We start from the raw sequence: 25,707 nt of genomic DNA, 5'->3' as shown, positions 1-25,707 counted from the left end.
ACATACTTACATTCAGTATCCAATGCTGTACATCACTTAATCCCCAGACATTGGATACTGGATACATGTTGGGGACATACTTACATCAGTACCCAATGCTGTACATCACTTAATCCCCAGACATTGGATACTGGATACATGTTGGGTACATACTTACATTCAGTACCCAATGCTGTACATCACTGGAGAAGTAGCTCTAACTGTGTGCAGCAAGATCCCTACTTTATAATGAGTCCTGGTACCTGAGTGTATGTAATTCTTACAAGCCACATGTTCACATGACCCACTATAGAGGTAGGAGTAGAGCCGAGGCCTTGGACTGAAGCACGAACTCAGAGAACTGAAATGAGCTGCAGATTAAACTTATAGTTTGGAGACCTATTTTTCAAACACACCCAATTTTCTGAATTTTAGGATCCTGCTTCTTATAGCATTCTTTTGACTGAAAATTTGTAAAGTTACAAACAAGATATATAGAATATCAAAAGTACCTTAATATTAAATGTTCCTTTATTTCTTTAAAATAGCTAAAGTTTCTTAGCATGGTGTTCAAGGTTTTCCCATAATGCATCATAATCCCTTTCCCTTCTCATCTCCAGTGCTCCACATTTAATTCACATTTTCTGCTTCCTGCCTTTGTGGCCTTCTAACCACTGCAAGGTCCAGGCTTTGCTTTTTCAGACTTTTTACAGTGCTTTCTGTGCTCTTTCCCTGAAAACCATCTTACCTTTCTGAAATGACTCTAAGAACTCTGCCCGTGTGTTGCAATCTCCAGATGTGCTATGGCTGTGTCTGGATTCACTGTGTTCCTCCTATGGTCCAGCACAATTCTTCTGCACTGAAACTAAAAACCCTTAGGAGTGCTTCTGAATGTGTAATGCTTAATTTTCACACACTCCCCTACTTATATTAAAGGATAGTATGTGGGACAGCCTGCAATGATCTGGTGGAGGAATAGTATAGACATGTGTGAGAGTGTAATTGAGCCCTAAGAAGCAGTGAATTACTGATATATGAACACAGGCACATATTATAAGAGACTTGACACAAAATGCAACTCTAGGGAGGAGGAATTAAAATTGCATATTTTAGAATGATACATTTACTAGTGAGTCCTATTTTGATGAAATAAATACATCATTCTCACCTTACAAAAACATATTTAGGGAATAGAGAGGTAGCTCAGCAGCTAAGAGCAGAGACAACTCTTCCATCAGACCCAGGTTCAGTTCCTAGCACTCAAATGGCAGCTTACAATTCTCTGTAACTCTGTTTCCAAGGAACAGCCTCTTTTGACCTCCACAGGTACCAGGCACACACATGGTGTACAGACTTAGGTACAAGCAAATATCTATATACATAAAACAAATGTTTCAAAAATGAAAAAAAAAAGTTTAGAGTTAATACAATGCAAATAGTTATGTCAAATTGTATAGTCATAAAAAAAGTGTGGGGGACCATTTCCGGGTAGTGTAACCATATTGTACTGTTCAACTGTAGACAGTCTATCAAGGCGCTTACTACCACCCTTGTATTAGAAAGCAAACCTTAGTTTTGTTGATGTTCACGACCTCTGGCTTTCAACTGCCTTAACAGTCTTGTCCTTAACGTTATCCTCGACTGGGAGGGACTCAAAGGTATGCAAATATATACGTAAGAATAAATTGTGACTTTTCGTAAAGTTGGTGTTTATTTTTTTAGAGGCTGGAAAAAATTCAGAAAGTCCACTTAAATGGCACCAAAGTGAAGAGTAAGCAAGGTGAGCCCAGCAGGCACTCGGGGTTCTCCACCTCAGACAACAGCACAGCCAACACGCCTCAGGATTACAGTGGCAACATCAAGTCCTTCCCATCCAGGAGCCCTTCCCAGGGGGATGAAGACTCTGCTCTCATTCTAACCCAAGACAATTTAAAAAGCTCAGACCCTGATCTCTCAGTGAATAGTGATCAAGAGTCTGGGGTGGAGGATCTGAGCTGTCGATCTCCCAGTGGTGGTGAGCATGCACCCAGCGAAGACAGCGGCAAGGACCGGGACTCTGACGAAGCTGTGTTTCTCACTGCCTGAAGTTCCCCTTTGGAGTTCCAAAGTAAAAGACACAGAAACACTTTCAAATTAAGGGGGAAAGTGCAATTCGTAGTTAAAATGTTGAGAAATGGCAAGTTCCATCCAGAACCATAAAATTACAGCTGTGAAAATGGAAAAAAAAAAAAAAAAAAAAAAGAAAAGCTCTTTATCAATAGCCAGTTCTTTTATCAAATCATATTGAAGACTGATCATCATTCCTGAGGCTCATGCTAGACTATGAAAATTATATTCACTATAAGGAGAGCATCTTCACCCAAGGATGTCCAGACAGTCTTCCCTGGCATAGCATGTCTCTGCTTATAAAAGCCCTCCTGTTTTCTCCCATACCTGATGATGTTTGGACTTTTATTTCACTTCCAGATGCAGGTTGCATCATCAGGAACATTTGACATTTCCTTCTGCCTTTACCAATATTAAAAAAAAATAAATACTGAGAGTACCCTTTTCTGTTAATAAATGTAATCATTTTATTTTTCCCCTCTGGAGTATCTTCTGCTTCTCAAAAAATGTCTTTCTTTACCATGAATGTAGAACCTAATAAAGCAGAAGCCACATTCATTTTCTCCATCTTAAATCTGAATCCAGATATTAGCTCTTAGCAGCCTTTTACTACTCTTCCAGAGATTACACATAAACTGTGAGCCAGCACCAACCTGATTCCAAACTACAACACTCTAAATGCAGTAAGTAGTGATACATCAACAAGGGAAAAGGTCAAGAATGAGGACTTTGCTTATCATGTAGTTACTGTCCGCTTATTGTGATAGGACACCACAACCAAGGCAACTAGAATAAAGAATTTATTGGGGGCTTACAGTTTCAGAGGGTTAGAATCTACAACCATCATGGTGGAAGGCATGGTAGCAGCCAAGCAGGCATGGCATTGGAGCAGTAGCTGACAGCTCACATCTCAAGACACAACCAAGAGGCAGTGAGAGCTAACTAGAAAAGGCATGGGCTTTTTGAAAATTTAAAGGCAGCTCCCAGGAACATACCCCCTCCACAAGGTCACACCCCCTAATCCCTCCTCAACAGTTCCACCAACCAGGAACAGAGCATTCAAATAGATGAGCCTTTGGGAGCCATTCTTCAAACCCCCAACCCATCTGCTAAACACAGGGAATAAAGGTTATAATAGCACTTTTCATTTTACAAATTATATAGAAAGGTAATGTTTTCTGTAACATTAGCAATATTTCATGACCAGGACTACTGAATGGCATTTCTGAAGTTTCTGTTAAAATGCATTTAAAACAGGATTTGAATTGAGCTTTTGATCTGAAAACTCTTACTGGAGAAATGTTGCTGTGTTTGAACATAATGAAATGTTCTTATATGATTTTACAATGTAAGTACATTCTAACAGAAAGATACATTTAATCTTAGTTTTTTATAACAGTATTTTAAAGTGTGAAAATTTTTATCATATAATGTATTCATTTTTTTTGGAAATAGAAATACAGTAATATGAAAGGACAAGAGACTTAAAACATAGTGTGAATCATACACACACATCACATAATGTCATACAATATAATAGTGTTCACATTTGAAGACAGAATGAATTTAATATACTAAAGGCCTGTAATATAAAAATATTATTAATACAAAAATAAAGCAAGTGTAATTCCTTTAGATGTTAAATTGAGCATTTTCTGTTGGAAAGTTTCCCAAGTAAGCATAAGGAATATTTACTCATTTCCTATAATATATCTAATAGCTAATAAACATGGGATATAGTGGGAATGGCTTTTACAGCTTTGTAACATGAATCACTTTCTTTTTTCTTTTTTTTTTTTTAAGACAACATCTGACTATGTAGCCCTGGCTGACCTCAAACTCAGGGATCTGCCTGCTTTTGCCACCTAAGTGCTGGCATTAAAGGTGTGTGTCAAGATGCCTGGCTGTTTCGCCATTTTTATAGTACCTGCTCTTAGAAATGCTATTGCCTCTGTTTTTTATAGTAGACAATAGGTCAACAACAAAGATAAAACATCATCTATGCCAAACTGGACTACATATTTGGAAAAACAAGCAGTATGTATGTATTTTAAATTTTTACTTTTTAATGTGACACCTTTAGCATCAGAGCCACACACTTTTTGTTCCCTCCATCTCTTTACAAGACATAATTTAGGTGTGTGTTCATGGAGTCATTTTTATTTTTTTACAGATCAATACTGAAGCTACACACATTCCCTGCAGCCTGCCTTTCAGAGTCCCTGGATAAGTCATGGTCACTTCAACTAAAAGTCTCTAGTACTACATGTTCATTCTAAGTGAAGCTTCAGTTGTGAAGTGTTTTATTACTTAATGCAGTGTTTCAGAGAATACTTCAATATATATCTGATTCAAGACATTACTTCCCAACCTTTAATAGTTACAGCTCAATTGATTAGTAATTTGATCATGTTTGAACAAGTCATTTGACAACTTCAACAAAACGGAGCCTCCCAGCAACCTTCAGTGCTGAAGTGAGAGAACAGAACAAGGGCCAGGCCCTGCCCACCACCTTGTTTGTAACAAGGGCCTCGTTTGCTGCCATTCTGCCCACTATATAAACTGCTCTGCAAACCTTCCTGGGAGGATTCTCTCATTCTCCTCTCCTGTAAGGAGTAATGGAATTACAAGCCTGTTCTACCGTGTGCCAGGTTTTTATATAGGTCCTGAGAATTTGAATCCAGTCCTTCATGCTTGCATGACACACAAGTTGGCACTGAGCCACCTCCCCAGCCCAAGTTTTCACTCCTTAAGAGGATGCAGGTCAGCCATAGATAGAGTGCCTTCCTCACAGGCATGAAGCCCTGAGCTCAGTCCCCAGGCTCCCCAGGAACTGGGGTTGGTGATACATGCTTAGGCTCCTAGTACTCAGGAGGTGGAAGACCAGAAGGACAAGGTCATCCTCAGCCACATCAAAGAGTGCAGTCTGGGCTAGAAATCCTGCCTTAAAATAACAGAAAGCACAACTTTAATTTACTTCTTTCTCCTACAACAGAATCTTAGCTGTCCTGCAATTTAAATATGTAAACTGTGGTCAAACAACCCTTGTTCTATACTTTGTTAATTTAATCTGAAGTTTTCACCCAACTTTGACTTTACTAACTTGTTACTGCCTACCTTTAAATATTCTTGACAAATTCTACCTAGATAGTCCAGTAATTCCTAAGCTTTCCTTTATAATAAGTCTCCCATATTATACTAAAGTAAAATCCGAGTATGTGCTTTGGTATTCAGATCTGTAGCCAATTTTTACAAAGAAGAAATATGGCCATAAAATTACAACCATGTACTCTGTCTTCTGAAAACAAAGAATGCAAATTCACACTGGCATATTCAGATATTCACTACAAGTAATAAACATGTCTGAACAACTTTGTCAACTTGTTAAATGTAAGCAACTGTGGTCAAATGTCTTGGTTTAATGTCTGGATTGTAAAGAGGCTCTCTGAATTTTTGGGGGGGGGGGGGAATTTTGCTTCCTTAAGTGACAATGAAACTTGGATAATACAAGTTTAAAGAAAAGCATGCCCTGGCCTGGGTGAGCAAGTGAGGTGTGTGTGTGTGTGTGTGTGTGTGTGTGTGTGTGTGTGTGTGTCACACTTGTGTTGTCTCTGGGTAGTCTTTCTACAATGCTGAGGTGTTTAGCAGATGCTTAAGAAGGCCCGCAGTCTGCCGGTCTCTTGTTCTGGGATATCCCTGGTTTTTAAGAAAACAACTAGACTGTGACTGGCAAATTCTCCCCTGACTACAGTGACTGCTGGGAATGTTAAACACAAACACCAGTACACCCAGAAGTCTCTGAATGCCCCCCGAGTTGGTCACAATGTGAAACATTACTTCATCTGTTATCTCACCTACATCTGTATCAGGAATAACAGGTTTACCCTTTGTCTGCCTGAGAATTCAATAGCATACCCTTAACAGTAATGCCAGGAAGACAGGCAGTTACGGTGTACAGCCAGCATTGGATCTTTACAGTCCACATGAATACGTCTTCCACAAACATGAAAAAAATTTCAATAAGAAAATATTTATGACTTTCTTAAAACTCCATTATCAAAAATATGTAGAGTAAGAAAAATGAAGACAATCCATAAGTATGCAGGCTTTAGAATGACAGTCATGGATGGAAACTGAGCAATTATGTGTTAGGGTATTTAGTGATTTAGATCCTACCTTACCAACCTCAGATATGTACTCATTTTCTTCTTTAGCTCTGCGACAAAATACAGAAACAAATTGCTGAATACATCTACAATTAGAAAATTAAATTAAAAATTAAGACAATATTACTTGTTATTATAAAGCTTTCTTAGGAAAAACACTTTTAAAAAGTTAAGTCAAAGTATTAAAATTTTACTATTTTTGCCTAGATTTACCATTTCTTAACAAAAGGATTTTTTTTTTACATTTGGAATATAAAAGGAGTATCATTTAACTAAAACCCATATATACTTATTTATTTTAGTTAGCACGAAAGTCTGTATTGTACTGGTTTAAGTGAAAGGCAGTTTTAAAAATAAGTAAAATATCTATTTATGAGATGAATGGCACCTGTCTGTAACCCTGTACTCAGGGAAGAGAAGCACAAGGTTGAGGCTAGACTGGGCTACACAGTGCGACCTGTTCCAGAACAAAATAAAACCAACGTATTGACCTGTATTGCTCCCTAAATGTATCTTTAGTCTGAAAGTGAAACTGTAAGAAAGTAGATTCTTCACTCTTATTTACTGCAGGCATTACAGGTTGCTTTCTTGAGATGGCACCTTGGCAGGACTGCTGTTTCCTGATACTGAATATGCTTCCTGAAAACAAACTGCTCTGGGCAGTCTCATCATCTAGAAAGAAAGGTGTGTGTGTGTGTGTGTGTGTGTGTGTGTGTGTGTGTGTGTGTGTCTGTGTGTATCAGGGGGTGGGCTGGATGACTTTTCCACAGCTGAAGATAGGTTTTGAAGAAGGCTGATAGGAGAAAGAGTAAGTAATAACCACTCTTGATAAATGAGGCGGCTTCAAGTTAAAACTAAAAATGTAAATCAGTAGTTTTTATAAAATATTAAAAATTAGCTAGAATTACATGCATAGATGTTTAATCAGAAATAGCAGAGGAACTTAAATACAGGATTTGTCATCAATAAACATCTTTAGTGCAAATAGTGCAGAAAGTTTTCTCAAATATAGCAGTCATTCTAATCAATACAAAATCAGTCTCAGGTGATAGACAATCTACAGCCCATCTGGACCTCAGCCATGGTCGGGAGTGCCCATCCCTAAGTCATAAATAGAAACAGTGTGCTTAGGCGTGTGTCCCATTTCTCTCTTGGTAGTTCATGTTTTCAGGAAAATCTGAAATGAAAAAAATTTCAAATTTAAGATTATAAACACTCATTCCTTTATACTGCCTTCCTGTTAAGGTATTGTAACTTGACTTGGAAGGAACTGGGTAAGGAAAAGATTACAGTGTGTTCCTTTCAATAATCTATTTCTACTTCTTGGGTAAACACAAACAGTGTAAAATTATCTCAGTTTGGAAATTAAGATATAACACAATTCAGAGGTGGTACTAGTGGAATAAAAACTAGAGATAAGAAATGCCTATTACTTCGTCCCTTTTCAAAAGAATCCCCCATGCTCCTCCTTAAAGTCTACTCCTTCAGCCGGATGGTTGCATGCAGCTGATTCATCCTCTCCTAGAAATTTGTATTGCAACTCAAGGCTCTCAGTGTACACCAGCTGCTGTGGTTGATGGGTGACTAAAAAGATGGAACTGGTGATGTACGTCAGCTCTGGAGTGCTTGTTGAACACATAGAAAGCAATGGGTCTGATCCCAACCTACAAAAACAACAGTCAGACTTCATGCAGAAATGAGAACCGGCCAGCCTGAGAAAGAAGATGTGTTTTGGTTACCGAGTGGCTTCTAGAATGTCTCAGTAACTGGGCTGTACTTTCCTTCATTTCGTGTTCTCCTTCAGTTAACAAGCTCTCATTTAAGTTTGTGTGGTTTGAAAGAGAAATACCCCAATAGACCTGGGTAGCTGACCATCTGGTGCTGTCTTGGGAGGTGGTGCAGCCTTGCTTGTAAGTCACTATGGGTGGACTTTGAGAGGTCATAGCACACTGTATTAATAGTCTGCTCTCTGCTTCATGTTTGTGGTTAAAGATGTGATCCCTCAGCTTCCTGCTCCAGCCTGCCTCACCATTATGGATTCTCCCTCACCAACCATAAACACAAATAACTTCTCCCATCTGTAAGATATGTTGGTCATGGTATTTTATCACAGCAACTGAATATGGGGGCAAGGTTTTCTTCTGTAAACAAGACATTCCTAAAATAAGTAGAGTAGGAGGAAAGGAGCTTGAGGGCCGGAAGACCATGGATGAGAAGATGATGGTAGAAGCAAGAGCATAACTGTAAGCTAACCTTAGGAGAAACGCAAACTCTCATTAAGGATACAGTAGTACTGAGAAAATATCTACAGGATTCGTCCTGGTTATAGACATACTTATGGTAATGTTTAGTATATAATTGTCAACATTTTATGACAATCAACAACTATAATGATAGAATCATGCTAAAGCAGTGAGCAGGCACTGTTAAGAACTATTCAGTTAAAGCACACTTGTATAACAGCCCTGAGACACGAGCTAGCAATGCGTTACCTAGAGAGGAGCATGAAACTGGCTGTGCATCGCTATCACCTGGTGAAGCTTCTCTTCTTTAGCTCTTCTACAGTGGCAAATCTAAAAGATAAATTTTTTAAAATACCAGTCACTTTTCCAACGGCTTCCTACATTAAGACAGAATTCCAAGTAAGAATATTTTAATTTGTTAACATTCCTTTAGCTTTTTAACATTTAAGGTAGCTAGTAATTCTTCAGGATTTACGAGGAATCCAGAAGAACATTAAGGTTTGTTTGAAAAGTCTTTGAGTATAAACTTTCTAATATTAAATTTTGATTATTTAATTTCGAATGCCTGTGCTTTAAAAAAAAAACAGAACTAAACTTTGCTCTTGTTAACTATGGAAGATTAACAAACAAACTTTAGTGTAACTATACAGAATAGAATGAATCAGAAACCAATTCCTTACTAATACTATAAACACAGCAAGTTACTAACCATCTCTGAATTTTGTCTCTCATGAAAAATGAAGCTCATAAAATCTGCCCTGTCTTCTTTAAGGCCATATACACATAATCATACACTCTCACAAACAACCCTACACACAAACATTTCATAAAACTTACTAAATAACAAAGGTGATTGTTTCAGAGATAAGAGGTAAATATTTAGGACTATTAAATATTTAGCATCAAATTGTTAAGCAGATTTTCCCCCCTTGGATACAATGGAGATACCAGAATAGAAGCTCTCCTTGAAAGTTCTAAATGGTCCTTCAATGATGTTTATGTCTAGAAGTGACATAGCTGGGCCACTTGTCAGGTTGTTTTCAGAAGACTGTTGCAGCTGACTTACCAGCTCCTACGCAATGAGACAGTCACTGCTGATTCTGAATGAGAACCATCATTTGATTTACCTGCTTGTGTACTCAGAACTAACAGGTTTAAAGCAACAGTAGAGTCCTGCTATCCTTCCCCAAAGAGGCTTTTCAGATTCTGCTCAGTAGTCAAACTCCAGGTTGGTTATGTGCTAATGATGTTTATTTATGAACACACTTTAAAAAAATTGTTATTATGTTGTCACCATCCTCAATTGAAGAGTATTACATACTGTTCTCTTTTCCTTGAAGCTATTGAGAAAATCATCTATTTCAGTTTTCCCCTCCAAGAACTCTTCGGCAATGTTATCAGACTCTTCCTCAGCTTCGTGTGCAGCTACTTTCAGTCTTGCCTGTAGAGCGCTTGCACTACAACTCTGTGAACAAACAAAACACCAGGCAATGCATCAGTCCATAATTCTCAGATAAGCTATGGGGGGGGGGGGAGATGAGGCAGAGACATGAAAAGCAAGATCCACATGGGTCCTCAGCATGGGCTACTTGGATAGATACTGCCTCAGTCATTAGTTAGGGTTTCCTCTATTGCTATAATGAAGTACCAGGACAAAAAGCAAACTGGAGATGAAAGGGTTTGTTTGGCTTACTGTTCCACATCACCATTCATCATTGAAGAAAGTTAGGGCAGGAACTCAAGTTGGGCGGGAACCTGGAGGCAAGAGCTGATGCAGAGGCCATGGAGGAATGCTGCTATTGATCTGTTCCTCATGGTTTACTTAGTTTTCTTATAGAGCCCAGGGATTGTACCACCCACAATGGGCTGGGTCCTCCCGCTATCAATAAATAATTAAGAAAATGTACTACAAACTCTTGTGCAGCCCAATCTTAGGAAGGTATTTTCTCAATTGGAGCTCCTTCCTCTCTGATAACCACAGGTTGTGTCAGTTTGACCTACAGTTAGCAAGTGCACATAGCAAATCACAAACTGTAAAACTGTTAACTGAGAAACCAAAACACCACTGTTCTAGATATTTTGGAATTAAATCACTGTGAGAATACCTACTCAGATGACCCAATGACCCCCATCTCCTTGTATTCCTGTTCTTGTCTGTCTCTGTTAGGTTACGATGACAATGATAACTCAAAAGATCAATGCACTCTAATACATTCCAAGAGTCTTTCATTGAAAAAAAAAAAAAACAAACTAATATTAAAATGACATTTCTTCTGGGTTGGCAATGCTCCCTCCAAGAACCAAAGATCACCCAGCAAAAAACTCAAATACTAGGCATGAGAAATCCTCTTTTGATTTTTTGATCAGCCTTCTAATAAGACTAAGACCTGCTCAACAAAGGAGGAATTCATGCCTGTGACTGGGAACCTAGCCAACTAACTACCGGGGACTACTGAAGTTGTGGATCTTGAAGAACCTACATCCACCACGTTACCAATCCAGTAGAACCTTAATCCACAGCCCTCGGCCTCACAAGGAACACTTCTCTTTGCAATATACCAGAAAGGCCATTATAGAGGACCACAACTAATCAAAATACAGAGTTGTGGAACCCAGTCCAAACAGATACAAAGCAACTGCTGTAGTTAAGATTCAAGGAAATTTAGAAAGATTCTAAGAGCCAAAGGATCAGAGAGTTTCCTGTGAGACTTCCGTCTCCTAGTAATGTCAGAAGTTAATCCATAAAGTATCACAAACATATTCATGGGGTTTCTGTTTTTTGTTTTTGTTTTGAGACAGGTTTCCCTCTGTAGCTCTGGCCATCCTGGAACTCACTCTGTAGTCAAGGCTAGCCTCAAATTCACAGAAATCAGCCTACCTCTCCTTTCCAAGTATGTGAATTAAAGATGTATGCCACCACCTCAGGACAATTTTTAAGTACTTCTAGAATTACCTCAAGCAATTCTTACATACATGTCCAGGGGCGAGAAAAAGTGCTAACGCTGACCCGTGCTGCGGCAGGGATGCAGTTGAGGCCTTACAAATGTTCTGCACATGTTCCACTTCTCAGCCCCTACACAGAATTCTTCACGAGACATTTTCTCTTAGGGGAGTTTCCTACTTTCTCATTTGCTCTTTATAATCCACTAGCAACATCTGTGTTGTCTATATTATACATGTGTTCTTAACAAAAGCATTCACTTTTATTTTTAGTACTTATCCATTTTAAATTTATATATTCAAATGTGAGCATTTCCCTCTATGCTTTTGCCTTCTATTACAATTAGAAAACAAGACTTTTTCATTTTTTTCACATAAAAAAACCGTTTAAAAATATTCCTAGGGGGCTGGTGAGATGGCTCAGTGGGTAAGAGCACCCGACTGCTCTTCTGAAGGTCCTGAGGTCAAATCCCAGCAACCACATGGTGGCTCACAACCATCCATAATAAGATCTGACGCCCTCTTCTGGAGTGTCTGAAGACAGCTACAGTGTACTTACATATAATAAATAAATAAATCTTTAAAAAAAAAAAAAATATTCCTAGGAATTAACTGATTTTTATCAGCTCTGAAACTATATGTATTGTATTTTCTATATTCTGTAGAATATGACCTTTATGAGGTTTGATATAAAAGATCAAGGCAATTTTTCATCAGATCCTAAACCAATAAACAATTACACAATTTGTTGAATCCTGAAGTTTTTCTAGTTATTAATCATATACACAAATCTACTTTAGAACCGCAGCCTGCTCCATACAACTATTTTCCATCTTCCTACAAAACTACTGCATCATTTTAAATGACATTTCACACAATATTTTGATATTGATGAAGCATGTTTTTCCCATTCCTTTTATATTCAACTCCTTCCTAGCTATTTTAATCCATTCAGATTTTTAAAACCATATTTGGGAGATTAATTAGAAATAGTAAACTTTTAAGTCATATGCTAAAGATTCAAATCTTATTAGTACTCTTTCATTCCACTTGATATTCTATACTATTCTAACTAGAGAATATAAGCATCTCTTAAGGGAAACAAATTATTAACTACAATGATTCTTGCTGCAATAATCTATAAAGATTACATCTCCTATTTTATTTTTAAAGATTATTTTTCAAAAGTAGAAGTCCAATCTTTTAAATTATACTTAAAGTATCTTTTGTTACTAGGTTTTATTACAACCGTTACACTATTTTCCTACTTCCTGGGGGTTTTCATTCCTTATGGGATTTGGAAGTAGATAAATCCTGAAAGAACAAGAACTCTGTTTACAGGTGCCAGCTTTATAAAGTCAGATGCACAGGGCAGGGCCAGCACCTGGAGCTGAGCAGCTCCTGAGGGACAGAAAAAACTTGTCAGTCCTCAGCAGAAGAATGGATACAGAAAATGTGGTACATTTACACAGCTATTGAAAACAATGAATTTATGAAATTCCTAGGCAAATGGATGTATCTAGAGGCTATCATCCTGAGTGAGGTAACACAATCACAAAAGAACTCACTTGATATGCACTCACTGATAAGTGGATGTTAGCCCAGAAACTTAGAATACCCAAGATACAGTTTGCAAAACACATGAAACTCAAGAAGAAGGAAGACCAAAGTGCAGATACTTCGTTCCCTTCTTAGAATGGGGAACAAAATTCCCATGAAAGGAGTTACAGAGACAAAGTTCGGAGCAGGGCCTGAAGGAATGGCCATCCAGAGACTGCCCCACTTGGGGATCCACCCCATAAACAACAAACCCAGACACTAGGCAGATGCCAACAAGAGCCTGCTGACAGGAGCCTGATATAGCTGTCTCCTTCGAGGCTCTGCCAGTGCCTGGCAAACACAGAAGTGGATGCTCACAGACATCCATTGGATGGAGGACAAGGTCCCCAATGAAGGAGCCAGAGAAATCCCAGGGAGCTGAAGGGGACTGAAGCCCCACAGAAGGAACATCAATATGAACTAACCAGTACCCTCAGAGCTCCTTGGAATTATACCACCAGTCAAAGAAAACACATGGTGGAACTTGTGGCTCTAGCTGTATATGTAGCAGAGGATGGCCTAGTCAGTCATCAATGGGATCAATGGGAAGAGAGGCCCTTGGTCCTGTGAAGGCTCTACGCCCCAATATAGGGGAATGCCAGGACCAGGAATGGGAGTGGGTGGGTTGGGGAGCGGGGGGGAGGGGAGGGGATAGGGGATTTTTGGAGGGGAAACTAGGAAAGGGGATAACATTTGAAATGTAAATAAAGAAAATATCTAATAAAAATAAAAAAACTCGTCAGTCGTACCTCACTGAGTTCATGTTGCCTTTGCATCTTCTTTTCAAAGGTAGATTTCATTTGTAGAAGTAATTCATACTAAAGAAAACATAGAATTGCTGTTTAATTTGATTTCTGAAGCGTAAAAATGTCTTGGAAATGATGGGAAACTCACCTTATCTAAAACAGTCTGCCTTTTGCCTTCCAAGCTATGTTCCAAAAGGAGATTTTTTCCTGGAAGACAAATCTCTGCTTATTTCCCAGCACAGATCACATTTTTCTCAGGAATTATGAATCAAAGCAAAGGGAGACATACTTGCTAATTCCTCGATACTTTTTACTAAGTCTTCCTTGTCAGTAATAATTTGTTTTAGTTGAGGCAACATCAGAAACTGTTCTAGTAATACCTCCTCCTGTTCATTCATATCTGTGAGCTGTGACACACTAAAGATACAAAATAAAAAGAAAATTGTTAATAAATGTTAGTGATGTGGTTTTTCTCCAGGATGATAAATGCTCACAATTTTCCAGCTTGACCTGTGCGATGGGTAGTTTTACATAAGCTGTAGTCATGGGAGAGGAAGAAGCCTTTGTAAGAGTAGGCCACAGGTAAGCCTAGAAGGCACTTTCTTAATTAGTGATTGACGTGGGAGGGCTGAGCATCCTGTAGGTGCTCAAAACCAACACAAAGGAAACCACAGCAAGCAGGCTGCAGAGAGCAAGCCTGAGCCACTGCAGTTACCCAGCAGAGGGGGACAGACAGCCCGAGCCAGAGGGAGCGGTGTGTGCATGGATAAGGACGGAGGCTGCTCACACTGGTTAGTCCTCTTCCTGTAGTTTTGATGTTTTCATAAGTTTTATAGTAGGTAAATTTTTAAAAAGGAGAAAAGAAAGATAATACTTTGTAAAATAGCCTCATTCTTGGAACTTGAGCATTATAATACATACTAACCCTTAAGATACAGGAAACATCTTTTCTGTTGTGGAACCTGCATTCTTTACATGTTATTTTTTTATGTTTACACATGAACTAAAAGACAAAGAAAGTCCAACTTTATATTTTAAATTACAAATTGTTCACAAGGCTTTAATCTGTAGTGCTGATAGAATATATTCTAAAGACATGAAATTCCAAATTATTCTTAATTGTATTCAATGGTCTTAATACTAGTAGCCTCGTGGATATTATAAATCCTTAGTGGGGCACATGGGGTACCCTACTAAATGGAAAGATCACAAAATGTTTTATTCTTGGTACATCTTATGTTCTATGAAAAAACAGTACCTTAAAGTTTAATCCTGCCACTATAAATTTGAATAAAACTTTGCCTTCTAATAAAATTAGTTTTTGAATATATTATAACTTTACTTTACTCATCTAGATACATTAATCTACTAAAGAAACAATGAAAGATCTATTTTGAATTGATCAGAATCTAATATATTCACCAAAAACTTCTCAAAGATTGCAAGCTGCATAAGAGAAAAGAACTTTTGTTACCTTGGTAGTCATGACATCCAGAGCAATCCCTAGGTACAGACCAGTCATGTAATAATTTATCAGACTAAAGCTGATTTATACCACTTACTCACTAAGACAACCACAGAAAAGGAACAGTCAAAAACTTAATTCACTTTACTTAATTTGAATATGAAACTATAAATAAAACAGACAAAACTATGTTTACTCTTCAAGTTTTTTTTACCTTAGTTCTGAAAGTTCTGGAAATGCATCAGGAATATCCGGCATCTTATAACCAAAACCATTTTGGTTAATCTAAAGAAGAGTTTTAAAGAGTATTAGATCTCAGCTATACTTGCGACTGAGCGCATTTACCGACTAGAAATAACTGTGAAGTGCTGCATCTAGCAGTGCTCTCACTCCCAGTCTCTCAGCAAGCAAGCTGTGCACCTCCATCCCTGCACATCACAGCAGCAGGCAGCTCTCCCCCACCAGTCTATTTCTCTGAACTTCTATACAGAGTTTACACTTCATGGGGGTCAGGGAGGATGCGTCTTGGAAGAGCCTGTATTATTAGCCTGTGTCAAAGTATATGATTATAAAATACATCTCTTATGAGCAATTGTAACAGGTATTGAGAATTATCTGTGGATTTCACAGATATAAATGAATATGCTTCATTCAAATAAAGACATCAAGCATGCATTACCAGCACTCTGAGTTTAAGTTAAATAAAATAGGATAGATGAAGAACATAGTACCAATTTGAATATTTATGACTGTTTTTATTAGAACACTCCAAATTTTCCCCTAAATTAAAAAAATATTAATAATAGTTTGTTGCTGGGAAAAATGGCACAGGTGTTTAATCCAAGCACTCAAGAGGCAGAGGCAGCAGATCCATCTCTATGAGTTCAAGGCCAGCCTGGGCTACACAGGGAGTTCCAGAACAGTCAGAGTTACTGACTGAGACTCTGTCTCAAAAAAATCAAATAAAGAATAGTCTCCTCAAAATCTTTTTTTAACATAACAATGAAAGATTTTGGAAAAACCAAAATTCATTCAGGTTTCTTTTTTAATGATTATAAAATATAAAATTGGTAATGTTGAACATAATATATATGCATATACATATTTACATATATTTGTGTTTCTGTGTGTACATATGTGAGTACAGGAGCAGGTATGTGTGAAGGCCAAAGGTCAACACTGGTGTTGTTTGTTTTTTCTTTTCTGAGACAGGATTTCTTACTCAACCAAGAACTTTGTAACCGTTACATCTACAATAATCCCTAGGTATAAGCAAGTCTAAAAATTTATCAGACTAAAGCTGATTTATACCACTTACTATGCTAAAAAAACACTGAAAGTCTTTAAAATAATTTTATTTAATTTGAATATGAAACTATAAGTAAAATAGACAAGACTATCTTTACTCTTCATGTTTTTTACCTCAGTTCTGGAAATGCATTAAGGATATCTGGCACCTTATAACCAGGCGTGAACTACCATGCCTGGAACTTTATGAAAGGTGCCAGAGATCTGAACTCAGTTCCTTGTGCTTGCACAACAAACACTTTAATACTGAATCATTATGCCAGCCTCCAAATCCACAGCTATAGTTTAAACATCAAATACTGTTCTTTTTTTCTTGAATATGTTACATGGTAACTGCTACCAGCATTACTTATAAACATATATATTTTAAGACAATAAAATGCTAGAAGCCTTGAGCATGCTGCAATAGATCCTCTTTGATCTGATACCTGCTTCTCTGGTATAATCCAATCTTGTGCTTTTGTCCAGTAAATCCTACTTGACATCTAAACAGATCTGTAACAGGCAACTTTACAAACATGCCACCCCGCATATAGTACATGGCTGTCAATGTTTTCTAATCACTGTGTAACCTCCAATCACTCTTGATATCCTCAGATTTTTAAAAATCTGGCCTCAAGCTGGGCATGGTGGCGCACGCCTTTAATCCCGGCACTTGGGAGGCAGAGGCAGGTGAATTTCTGAGTTCAAGGCCAGCCTGGTCTACAGAGTGAGTTCCAGGACAACCAGGGCTACACAGAGAAACTATGTCTCAAAACGCTCCCCCCCCCAAAAAAAAATCTGGCCTTAAGCATAAATTCATCATTCATTTATTTGCATCATTTTCCACTGAGCAACTACTAAGTGTGCAGTGTGAAGCACTGGGGATGAAGTAAAAAACTGGAATGATCATTACTTCTACTTTGGTCTCTGGAGGCAGTGACCCTCAATTGTCTCCTACAACCCTGGACTATCTCTAGAAACTATATGCGCAAGTCCTCATTGGTTACCTTTCTGAGTTTGTTATCTGAGATGACAAATATGATTTAATCTTTTGTGCTTAGCTTAGTAGACAGACATAATAAAGGCTAGCTGACCAAACACCCATGTCACAGGTACAAAACACAGACTCTCCAGAGGTACCAACCGATGCTGAAGATTCAGTTGTGGGAACCGGTAATGGCAGACTTGAAAGGATACCAAATGAAGGCGCCACCGGCTTAGCTGCGGTGTAACTTGTGGTTGAAGAAGAAACAGTGTCAGCTACAGACAAGGATGTAATAGTCCTGTTCACTTCTTGTGGAGGATATGAAGGAAGAAATGGAAACCCCTGAGAGGGGTATGGAGGCATCCCACCTGGATTACTATACAGGCTGAAGAAAGAAAGAGACGATCATTAGGTAGGTGTTAGGAGTCAAAGCATCCCTAAATTGTCCTGAATAACAGTGGTTATACAATTCCATGCAAGAAATTTCTCTGGCAATTGACTTTTACAATTAAATTATTTAAGTCACAAACTATAAGCACCTCTGAAAAAGTGTGGTTTCTATGAAAAGTAGGACTGCTCCAGAAAGCACGGCCCCCACTCCTCTCTGTAAGTCTATCAGAAGTCACCAAGTTGTTAGTATTACAGTGACATCACTTAGTTCTGTCCTTACAGAGAGGATTCAGCCCAGAAGATTTACTCAAGTACATGTTGCTAAATGGCTCTTCATGTGGGGCTGTATCTACCTTAAAGTTGAGGTTGCTTGTCTAGAGCTTTTAAAAAAAAATCAAATATATGGAATATCTATCTATACAGAATATATATAGAATGTTTAAAAACATTGCAAACAAATTTGTACATAAACACTGTACTGGATAGTTTTGTGTCAACTTGACACAGCTGGAGTTATCACAGAGAAAGGAGCTTTAGTTGGGGCAATGCCTCCATGAGATCCAGCTGTGGGGCATTTCCTCAATTAGTGATCAAGGGGGAGAGGCCCCTTGTGGGTGGGACCATCTTTGGGCTGGTAGTCTTGGGTTCTATAAGAAAGCAGGCTGAGCAAGCCAGGGGAAGCAAGCCAGTAAAGAACATCCCTCCATGGCTTCTGTATCAGCTCCTGCTCCCTGACCTGCTTGAGTTCCAGTCCTGCATCCTTTGGTGGTCAATAGCAGTATGGAAATGTAAGCCGAATAAACCCTTTTTCTCCCCAAACTGCTTCTTGGTCATGATGTTTGTGCAGGAATAGAAACCCTGACTAAGACAAACACAAAGGAGTATTTTAAAAACTAGCAAATCATTATTTACCTGGGACTTAGACAGCAGAACAGACAATATTTATTTTAGCAGGATGGTTTAAAATTAATATATTTCTCTCTTAAAAGTGAGAAGCTGGCTTCAATGGCCCATACCCTTAATTCCAACACCAGATAGAACCAAGCAGATTTCCATGAGTTCAAGGCCAGTTAGTTCTAGGCCAAACAAGGGTATGTAGGGAAACCTTGTCTCAAAAATAAATAAATAAATAAATAAATGAAATGAAAAATTGAGAAGAAATCAAATTATACAAGAATGAGGAGTATTTCCGGTCGAAATGAAGACTAAAAAAAAAAAAAAAAAAATCACAGAAATACATACATTTGAGTTAATAATAATTTGATCAATTAGTGACTCTCAGATAAAGAAAAGGTATATTTGAGATAATACTAAGTATTAATACTAAAATATTTCACTTAATATTGGTATAAATTCTAAATTACATAAAACTAAATTTTATAGAACTACTAAATCTTATTTAATGACAGAAATTAACCTGAGTTGGAAATTTTCTTGAACTGAAAGCCCTATCACACATAGAAGAATAACTTTCCTAACTCATAAAGAATTCCCCAAAACAAACATAACAGCAAATAGAGGACACAATGGTATATAACTTCCATAAAATAAAGTATCTTTAAATCAGGAAGACAGTGTGCAATTAAACTGTGAGATAACAAATAAACTAAAGAACTTTTTAAGGCCCACAAAATGGGCAGAGATCTCTTCTGACAATATCCCATACTGGAAAGGCATGGATAAATGGGCACTGTGTGTGTAAATGAAGATGAGTGTAGACAGGAGAGAGCCCAGCTAGCCAACTGATGAGCTCAAGGGTTAGTGAGAAACTCTGAATCAAAACTAAGATGAGAGCTCCAACGAGGAAGACATCTGACATCAACCTCTGTCCCCCACATATACATGCTCATGTACCTGCATATACACGCACGCGCGCGCGCGCACACACACACACACACACACACACAAAACACTCACACACTCACACTGTACAGGGTGGTGGTGTGTGTATCATCAGAGAGGAAGAAGCCTCAGCTGAAGAAATGCCTCCATGAGTTCCAGCTGTAAGGCATTTTATCAACAGGTGATCAATTTGGGGTGGGGACGGGGACGGCAGCCCATTGTGGGTGGTCCCATCCCTGGGCTGGTAGTCCTGGGTTCTTTAAGAAAGTAGGCTGAGCAAGCCATGGGAAGTACCTCTCATGGCCTCTGTAGCAGCTCCTGCCTCCAGGTTCTAGCCCTGCTTGAGTTCCTGTCCTGACTTGCTGGGGAGGGCATACCAAGACAGGGTCTGCCCATAGCAGGCTGGGATGGAGACATCTCAGAAGCCCACAGCAGCTCTTTGTAAAAAAGGATGGCATCTGAGACCCTGAGAAACAGGAGACACATCTCTCCAGGGGATACGCCATCTGAAATAAGGGACTGCCTGCAGTAGGCCAGGATGTAGACACCCATAGCAGCTCCTTGTAAAAAACAGTTGTTCCCATTTCTCCTAACCTTAGCCCTGGACAACGGCTGTATAGATTTCATTTGTGCATGACTGCTTTTCAGTTGGCCTTGGTATGCATAATTATTCTATTATATCTGACTTCCCTATATCTTTCTCCTTCTGCTCTCATGAATTCTGTGAAACTAGATGTTCCTTGATGTAATGATTCTTCAATAATTAAGAATTGAAGCATGGGGGCTGGTGAGATGGCTCAGTGGGTAAGAGCACCCGACTGCTCTTCCGAAGGTCCAGAGTTCAAATCCCAGCAACCACATGGTGGCTCATAACCATCCATAACAAGATCTGACGCCCTCTTCTGGAGTGTCTGAAGACAGCTACAGTGTACTTACATATAATAAATAAATAAATCTTAAAAAAAAAAAAAAAAAAAAAGAATTGAAGCATGGGGCACAAGCACAGCACTAATGGTCCAGGTGCATGCTGTATGTTCTTATCTTGGAAACAATGTAATAACTACACAATGGCAGTTCCAGATTAATGTGTGACTTGCAAAGAAAGTTTGAAGAAATTATTAGAAAATGAAATAGAACCAACATTGGGACCCTGAGAAAGGAAAAAAAAAACTATTGAAGTTTATGAAATAAGTTTTGCACAACATTTAAGAGTGGTTCCTGGATAAGCAAGTATAGAATATGTAAAATCTTATATTAGTAAAACTAAGTCAAAATACTGGGACTCTTAGGAGAGTCATTGTGTGCAATGTGCAGAAGCAGAAAGCTAGCAGAACTCCTGAGTTAAGGGTTAACTTGACTCTTTCTGGCCACTGCCTGGCAGCTTTGCCCACATTTGTCATTTGTCATTAGGGCTTCACAGGAAAATGCAAGTAGCTGACCTCAGAGCTCTGAAGTATAATAAGTTAAAAGTTAAAGTTTAAATAATGATAAGTTTGCAATTAGTATTATTTTAGCCACAAGTCTGGGAATAGGGGAAGCTTGAAACTTTTGGGAACAACTGTAATTCTTGATTCTTTGTGGGATGTGGTTATTCTTTTGAATTTGATTTGGCAATGATTATACAACGCCTTTTTTTATCCTACCTGCTTTTGGAATATCAATATAAGAGTGGGGCAAGAAAAAGATAAGAGAGCGAGTGGAGAGTGGGGTGCGCATGAGATGTGTGTGAGGTGAGTGGAGAGAGTATATGGAGAGTGTGTATGTGAGTGAAAGAAGAGTGCATGTGGTGTGTGTGTGAAGAGAGAGTGTGTGAGTGAAAGGGGAATACAAAGAGGTATATAGGAGTGTGGGAGTTCAAGAAAAGAAAAGTGTACATAGTGCACAGGAGAATGCAGAGTGTGTGCAGGCTCAAGCTGTGGTCAAGCAAGTGGGATAGAAAGAAAGCAGAGAGGGAGGAGGAGGGGAGAGAGGGAGAGAGAGAGAGAGAGAGAGAGAGAGAGAGAGAGAGAAACTTTAAACCTTGAAAAATTGCCTGTCAGTTTGTAATGGAAAAGTAGTCCATGTGTGTTTATTATGTGCCTTCCAGATATCCCTGCTTCCAGCTGAGAACTCCGATCCTGTGTCCTGGACCACAACACTGACTTCCTCCAATGATGGACTATAATCTCAAAGTGTAAGATGAATAAACCCTTTCCTCCCCAACTTGCTTTTTGATCAAGGTTATTTCCATTGCAGCGATAGAAATCCTAACTAAGACACACACTTAAAAATACAAAAAGAAAATTTATCTGGTGCATTCTTTTTCCTCCTTTCATTTTTCTGACAAAATCAGGGCTTCACATCCAAGGCAAAACTGTATTTCAGCTGAACCACTAAATCATAGTGTGTACCTGATGGAAACAATGGTCCAAAGTAGAAACAAATCAAGTTTTATTTCATGAAGGGTCATTGTCACAAAGAAAACCACAGGTCCATCAAAGCAGTGAGGCCAACTGGATTTCAGAATCCCCACATTTCCTCGGTATGGGTAGGGTAACCTACAGTGAGTATCACAGGCTTGTTCTACCACTGCATGTTGCTATGTGTGGGGCAGCAATCTTGTCATTTTAATCCACCGTTCTTCAGTCTAAGAGCTGTTCTTGAGGAACACAACTAAAGAACCTCTGCTATACCTAAGCACGTTTTAGAAAATGAAAGTCAAATCTAAGCCTGAGCCTCAGTCTATAAAATATGAACTGTGAGAAATTCTTGGGAAAGCCTGAACGTGGTTCTGCATATAGGACAGAGGTGAACTCGGTGTTTTTTAAAATAGCTATTGCAAGATTTCCAGTGAACACTTCCCACAAACACAGGCTTTTCAATTCTTCCACACTAGTGAGGGACAGATTTTATATCTTCTCCCTTTCCAGCCTGAGCGGACTTAGTCCGAAGAAGAAATGATGATGGCAACACCCACCCACGTCTAGATCTAAATAAGAAGCACAGCTTCTACTGGCTGATCTTCCTCCACGTGTCACTCTGTGAGGAAACCCAGGCCACTTTCAATGGCAATAGCCGATAGCCTCCACTAAGGTCTTAGTATTTGGCTAACAAAAATTGCCAGTCAAGAGAATTCAGTGCGTTTTCAACTCATTCATACTTCTTAAAGGCACACCAGCAAAGGAAACTCTGAGGAAAACAATAAAGGGGCGTTACTGGAGGAGACCTGTGAGACAGGAAGAGGACCTAACATGGAAGAGTGGGGGGGAAGAAAACAAATAAACAAGCAAGCAAACAACCCACCAACTAAACACAGAGCCTAGGGATTACCCACCTGGTAGGACAGAACAAAAAGAGGCTAAAAAGAATGCTTGGCTCTGCAATGCTTAATACTCAAGAGTCATGTAACGAAAATATCAAATAGACTTACATAGATATAATTTCACTAAGAGAAGGAGGAAAATTTGCAACAGCTAAAATCCTCATCTATTATAATAACTAGCCAATATGAAATTCAAGAATAGCACCATGTTAATACCATCACAAAGATGGGTGGATGGTCAGCTACAAAAAGATGACACAGCCTTCTGAGAACTGTGGTCTAATGGGCATGAAGGTGAAATCTCATTTAAACATCACTTCAATTTCTTTAAACTATTTTTTAATTGTGATAAATGAAAATATGTGCTAAGGTTACATACTATTGGTATACTTACTATGGAAATGTTGTTGAAGTAGGAGCTAAAACTGGAGGATTCTTCCAGAACTCATCCAAAAGACTTTGAATAATTTTTCCAAGATCTGAGTGCATTGTAAACTGAAAGTAACAGTAATACATAATGATAGAAACCCTCTCAAAAAGCAGTAACAAAACTTCTTGTGACTAAACGTCACTCTAAATCTTAACCAATGTCTGCAGGCAAGAATACATAGAAATGGGGGGCTGAAGTGAGGGCTCCATGGATTAGAGCACTTCATGTTCTTGCAGAGGCCCAGGTTTTAGTTCCTCACACCTTCATGGCAGCTCACATCCATAAGTGCAGTTCTGCATGACCTCTGGCTTCAATGGGCCCTGCATGCCATGTGGTTCATGCACACATTTCATGCATGTGAGGCACAATACTCATACACATAAAATAAGAAAGAATGAACAGACAAACAGAGCACTGTGTCAAGATTTACAACACTTTCTGATACAATCAGTACTATAAATATCAGGTTAAGAGTCTATTCAATCAATAATGGGGCTAAAATAGTCCCACACTTCACAATAATTTGAATGTCCAAAGGTAAATACTCGGGGTATATTAAGTTTTACCTTGTCATATTAATCAACCACATAGCATCCAAAAACTTCAAGTAAAGAGTATTCTCCAGGGAAATTGAAAATTACTAATTTCAAGATGAAAATGTCTGTAAATTTCAGATTTCAAGAATAAAAATGTAATAAATGTATTATATTATTCTGAAATAAACTATAGTACAAACATACATTGCTTACTAATGGCGAGGTAACATATAATCCTTGACTATCCATTAAGTGATGTCTTATTGGTGGATAAACACTAATCACTGGCTTCTCCTGAGGAAACTGTGGAGGAAGTAATCTAGAAAAGGAATAACACGAGAACACATAAACAAATGGAAAAAATTACAAGTGTCCATAGTCCCAAAACCTAGTTATTTAAAAGCAATTTATTAAACTTTCACATTGACATATGGATTAACTCTATTGTAAGACGTGCCTTAGTACAGATTTTGAACAGATTGAAAATACACAAAAGGTTATGTTTTAGCAATAAGATATAGTAATTCAATACAATAGATTCTTTTTAATGTGTAATATGGAAACCATGTATTACAGAATATCCTTTTTAGCATGTCAATGAATTCATTTCAAAGATAATATAACTAGATAAAAAAAATCTCAGCTAGAAATTAGATCACACCCTGTATCAAGTAAATTATGTAAAATTCCATCTGGTTATTTAGATAATGGCTCTGGCTGTGTGTGTGCGTTCATGCATGTGTACCTATGTGTGTGTGAGTCTATGGCACTTATTACTAAGCCTTCATTTATGTAACTTAAATGCTGTGCTAACATCTCTCTTCTCACTCTGAAGTAAAATCATGTACTTTGAAGAATAGAGTTCTCAATTCAGAAAAGTGAAAAACCTCAAACTGTTTTAAGTACTATAAAATTAAGGTTAGCTTGTGAAACACTTTAATAGAAGTTTATTAAACAATGAACTGTTTTTCAAATTTTGAATACTCAGGATATTTCCTTTTAAATGTCTCTGTTTACATATTGCTAAGAAAATTACTTGTAGATAGCATTATCAAAAAAAAAAAAACAAAAACCAACACCCATTCATGATAAAAAGTCTTGGAAAGATCAGGAATTCAAGGCCCATATCTAAACATAATAAAAGCAATATACAGCAAACCAGTAGCCAAACTGAAACGAAATGGGAAGAAGCTGGAAGCAATCCCACTAAAACCAGGGACTAGACAAGGCTGCCCACTCTCTCCCTACCTATTTAATATAGTACTTGAAGTCCTAGCCAGAGCAATCCGACAACAAAAGGAGGTCAAGGGTATACAAACTGGAAAGGAAGAAGTCNAAATATCACTATTTGCAGATGATATGATAGCATATATAAGAGAACCTAAAAATTCCACCAGAAAACTCTTAAACCTGATAAACAGCTTCAGTGAAGTAGCTGGATATAAAATTAACTCAAACAAATCAGTGGCCTTTCTCTACATGAAGGATAAACAGTCTGAGAAAGAAATTAGGGAAACAACACCCTTTACAATAGTAACAAATCATATAAAATACCTCAGTGTGACTCTAACTAAGGAAGTGAAAGATCTGAATGATAAGAACTTCAAGTCTCTGAAGAAAGAAATCAAAGAAGATCTCAGAAGATGGAAAGATCTCCCATGCTAATGGATTGGCAGAATCAATATAGTA

General features: G+C 38.2%; 2 protein-coding genes across 2 annotated transcripts in view; one reads left to right on the top strand and one right to left on the bottom strand.

Annotated features, from left to right (window-relative positions):
* The window catches only part of Mtmr7 (myotubularin related protein 7), a 79,427-nt gene extending 76,898 nt beyond the window's left edge, over positions 1-2,529 (top strand). The window contains exon 14 of the mRNA XM_021218840.1: positions 1,702-2,529. Within this exon, the coding sequence (XP_021074499.1) occupies positions 1,702-2,064 (363 nt within the window). The 3' untranslated portion in view covers positions 2,065-2,529. The remainder of the gene's footprint in view (positions 1-1,701) is intronic.
* Positions 2,530-2,872: 343 nt separating this feature from the next.
* The window catches only part of Vps37a (VPS37A subunit of ESCRT-I), a 41,782-nt gene continuing 18,947 nt past the window's right edge, over positions 2,873-25,707 (bottom strand). Inside the window, exons 3-12 of the mRNA XM_021218610.2 lie at positions 24,223-24,337; positions 23,447-23,547; positions 17,679-17,904; positions 15,459-15,529; positions 14,069-14,196; positions 13,928-13,986; positions 13,783-13,851; positions 9,816-9,959; positions 8,744-8,824; positions 2,873-7,428 (exon numbers count right to left, since the gene is read on the bottom strand). Coding sequence (XP_021074269.1) covers positions 8,744-8,824; positions 9,816-9,959; positions 13,783-13,851; positions 13,928-13,986; positions 14,069-14,196; positions 15,459-15,529; positions 17,679-17,904; positions 23,447-23,547; positions 24,223-24,337 — 994 coding nt within the window. The 3' untranslated portion in view covers positions 2,873-7,428. The remainder of the gene's footprint in view (positions 7,429-8,743; positions 8,825-9,815; positions 9,960-13,782; positions 13,852-13,927; positions 13,987-14,068; positions 14,197-15,458; positions 15,530-17,678; positions 17,905-23,446; positions 23,548-24,222; positions 24,338-25,707) is intronic.

This window comes from Mus pahari, chromosome 19 (assembly GCF_900095145.1).
Source record: "Mus pahari chromosome 19, PAHARI_EIJ_v1.1, whole genome shotgun sequence".
Classification (NCBI taxonomy): Eukaryota; Metazoa; Chordata; class Mammalia; order Rodentia; family Muridae; genus Mus; species Mus pahari.
This window is presented reverse-complemented; position numbering and strand designations above follow the sequence as displayed.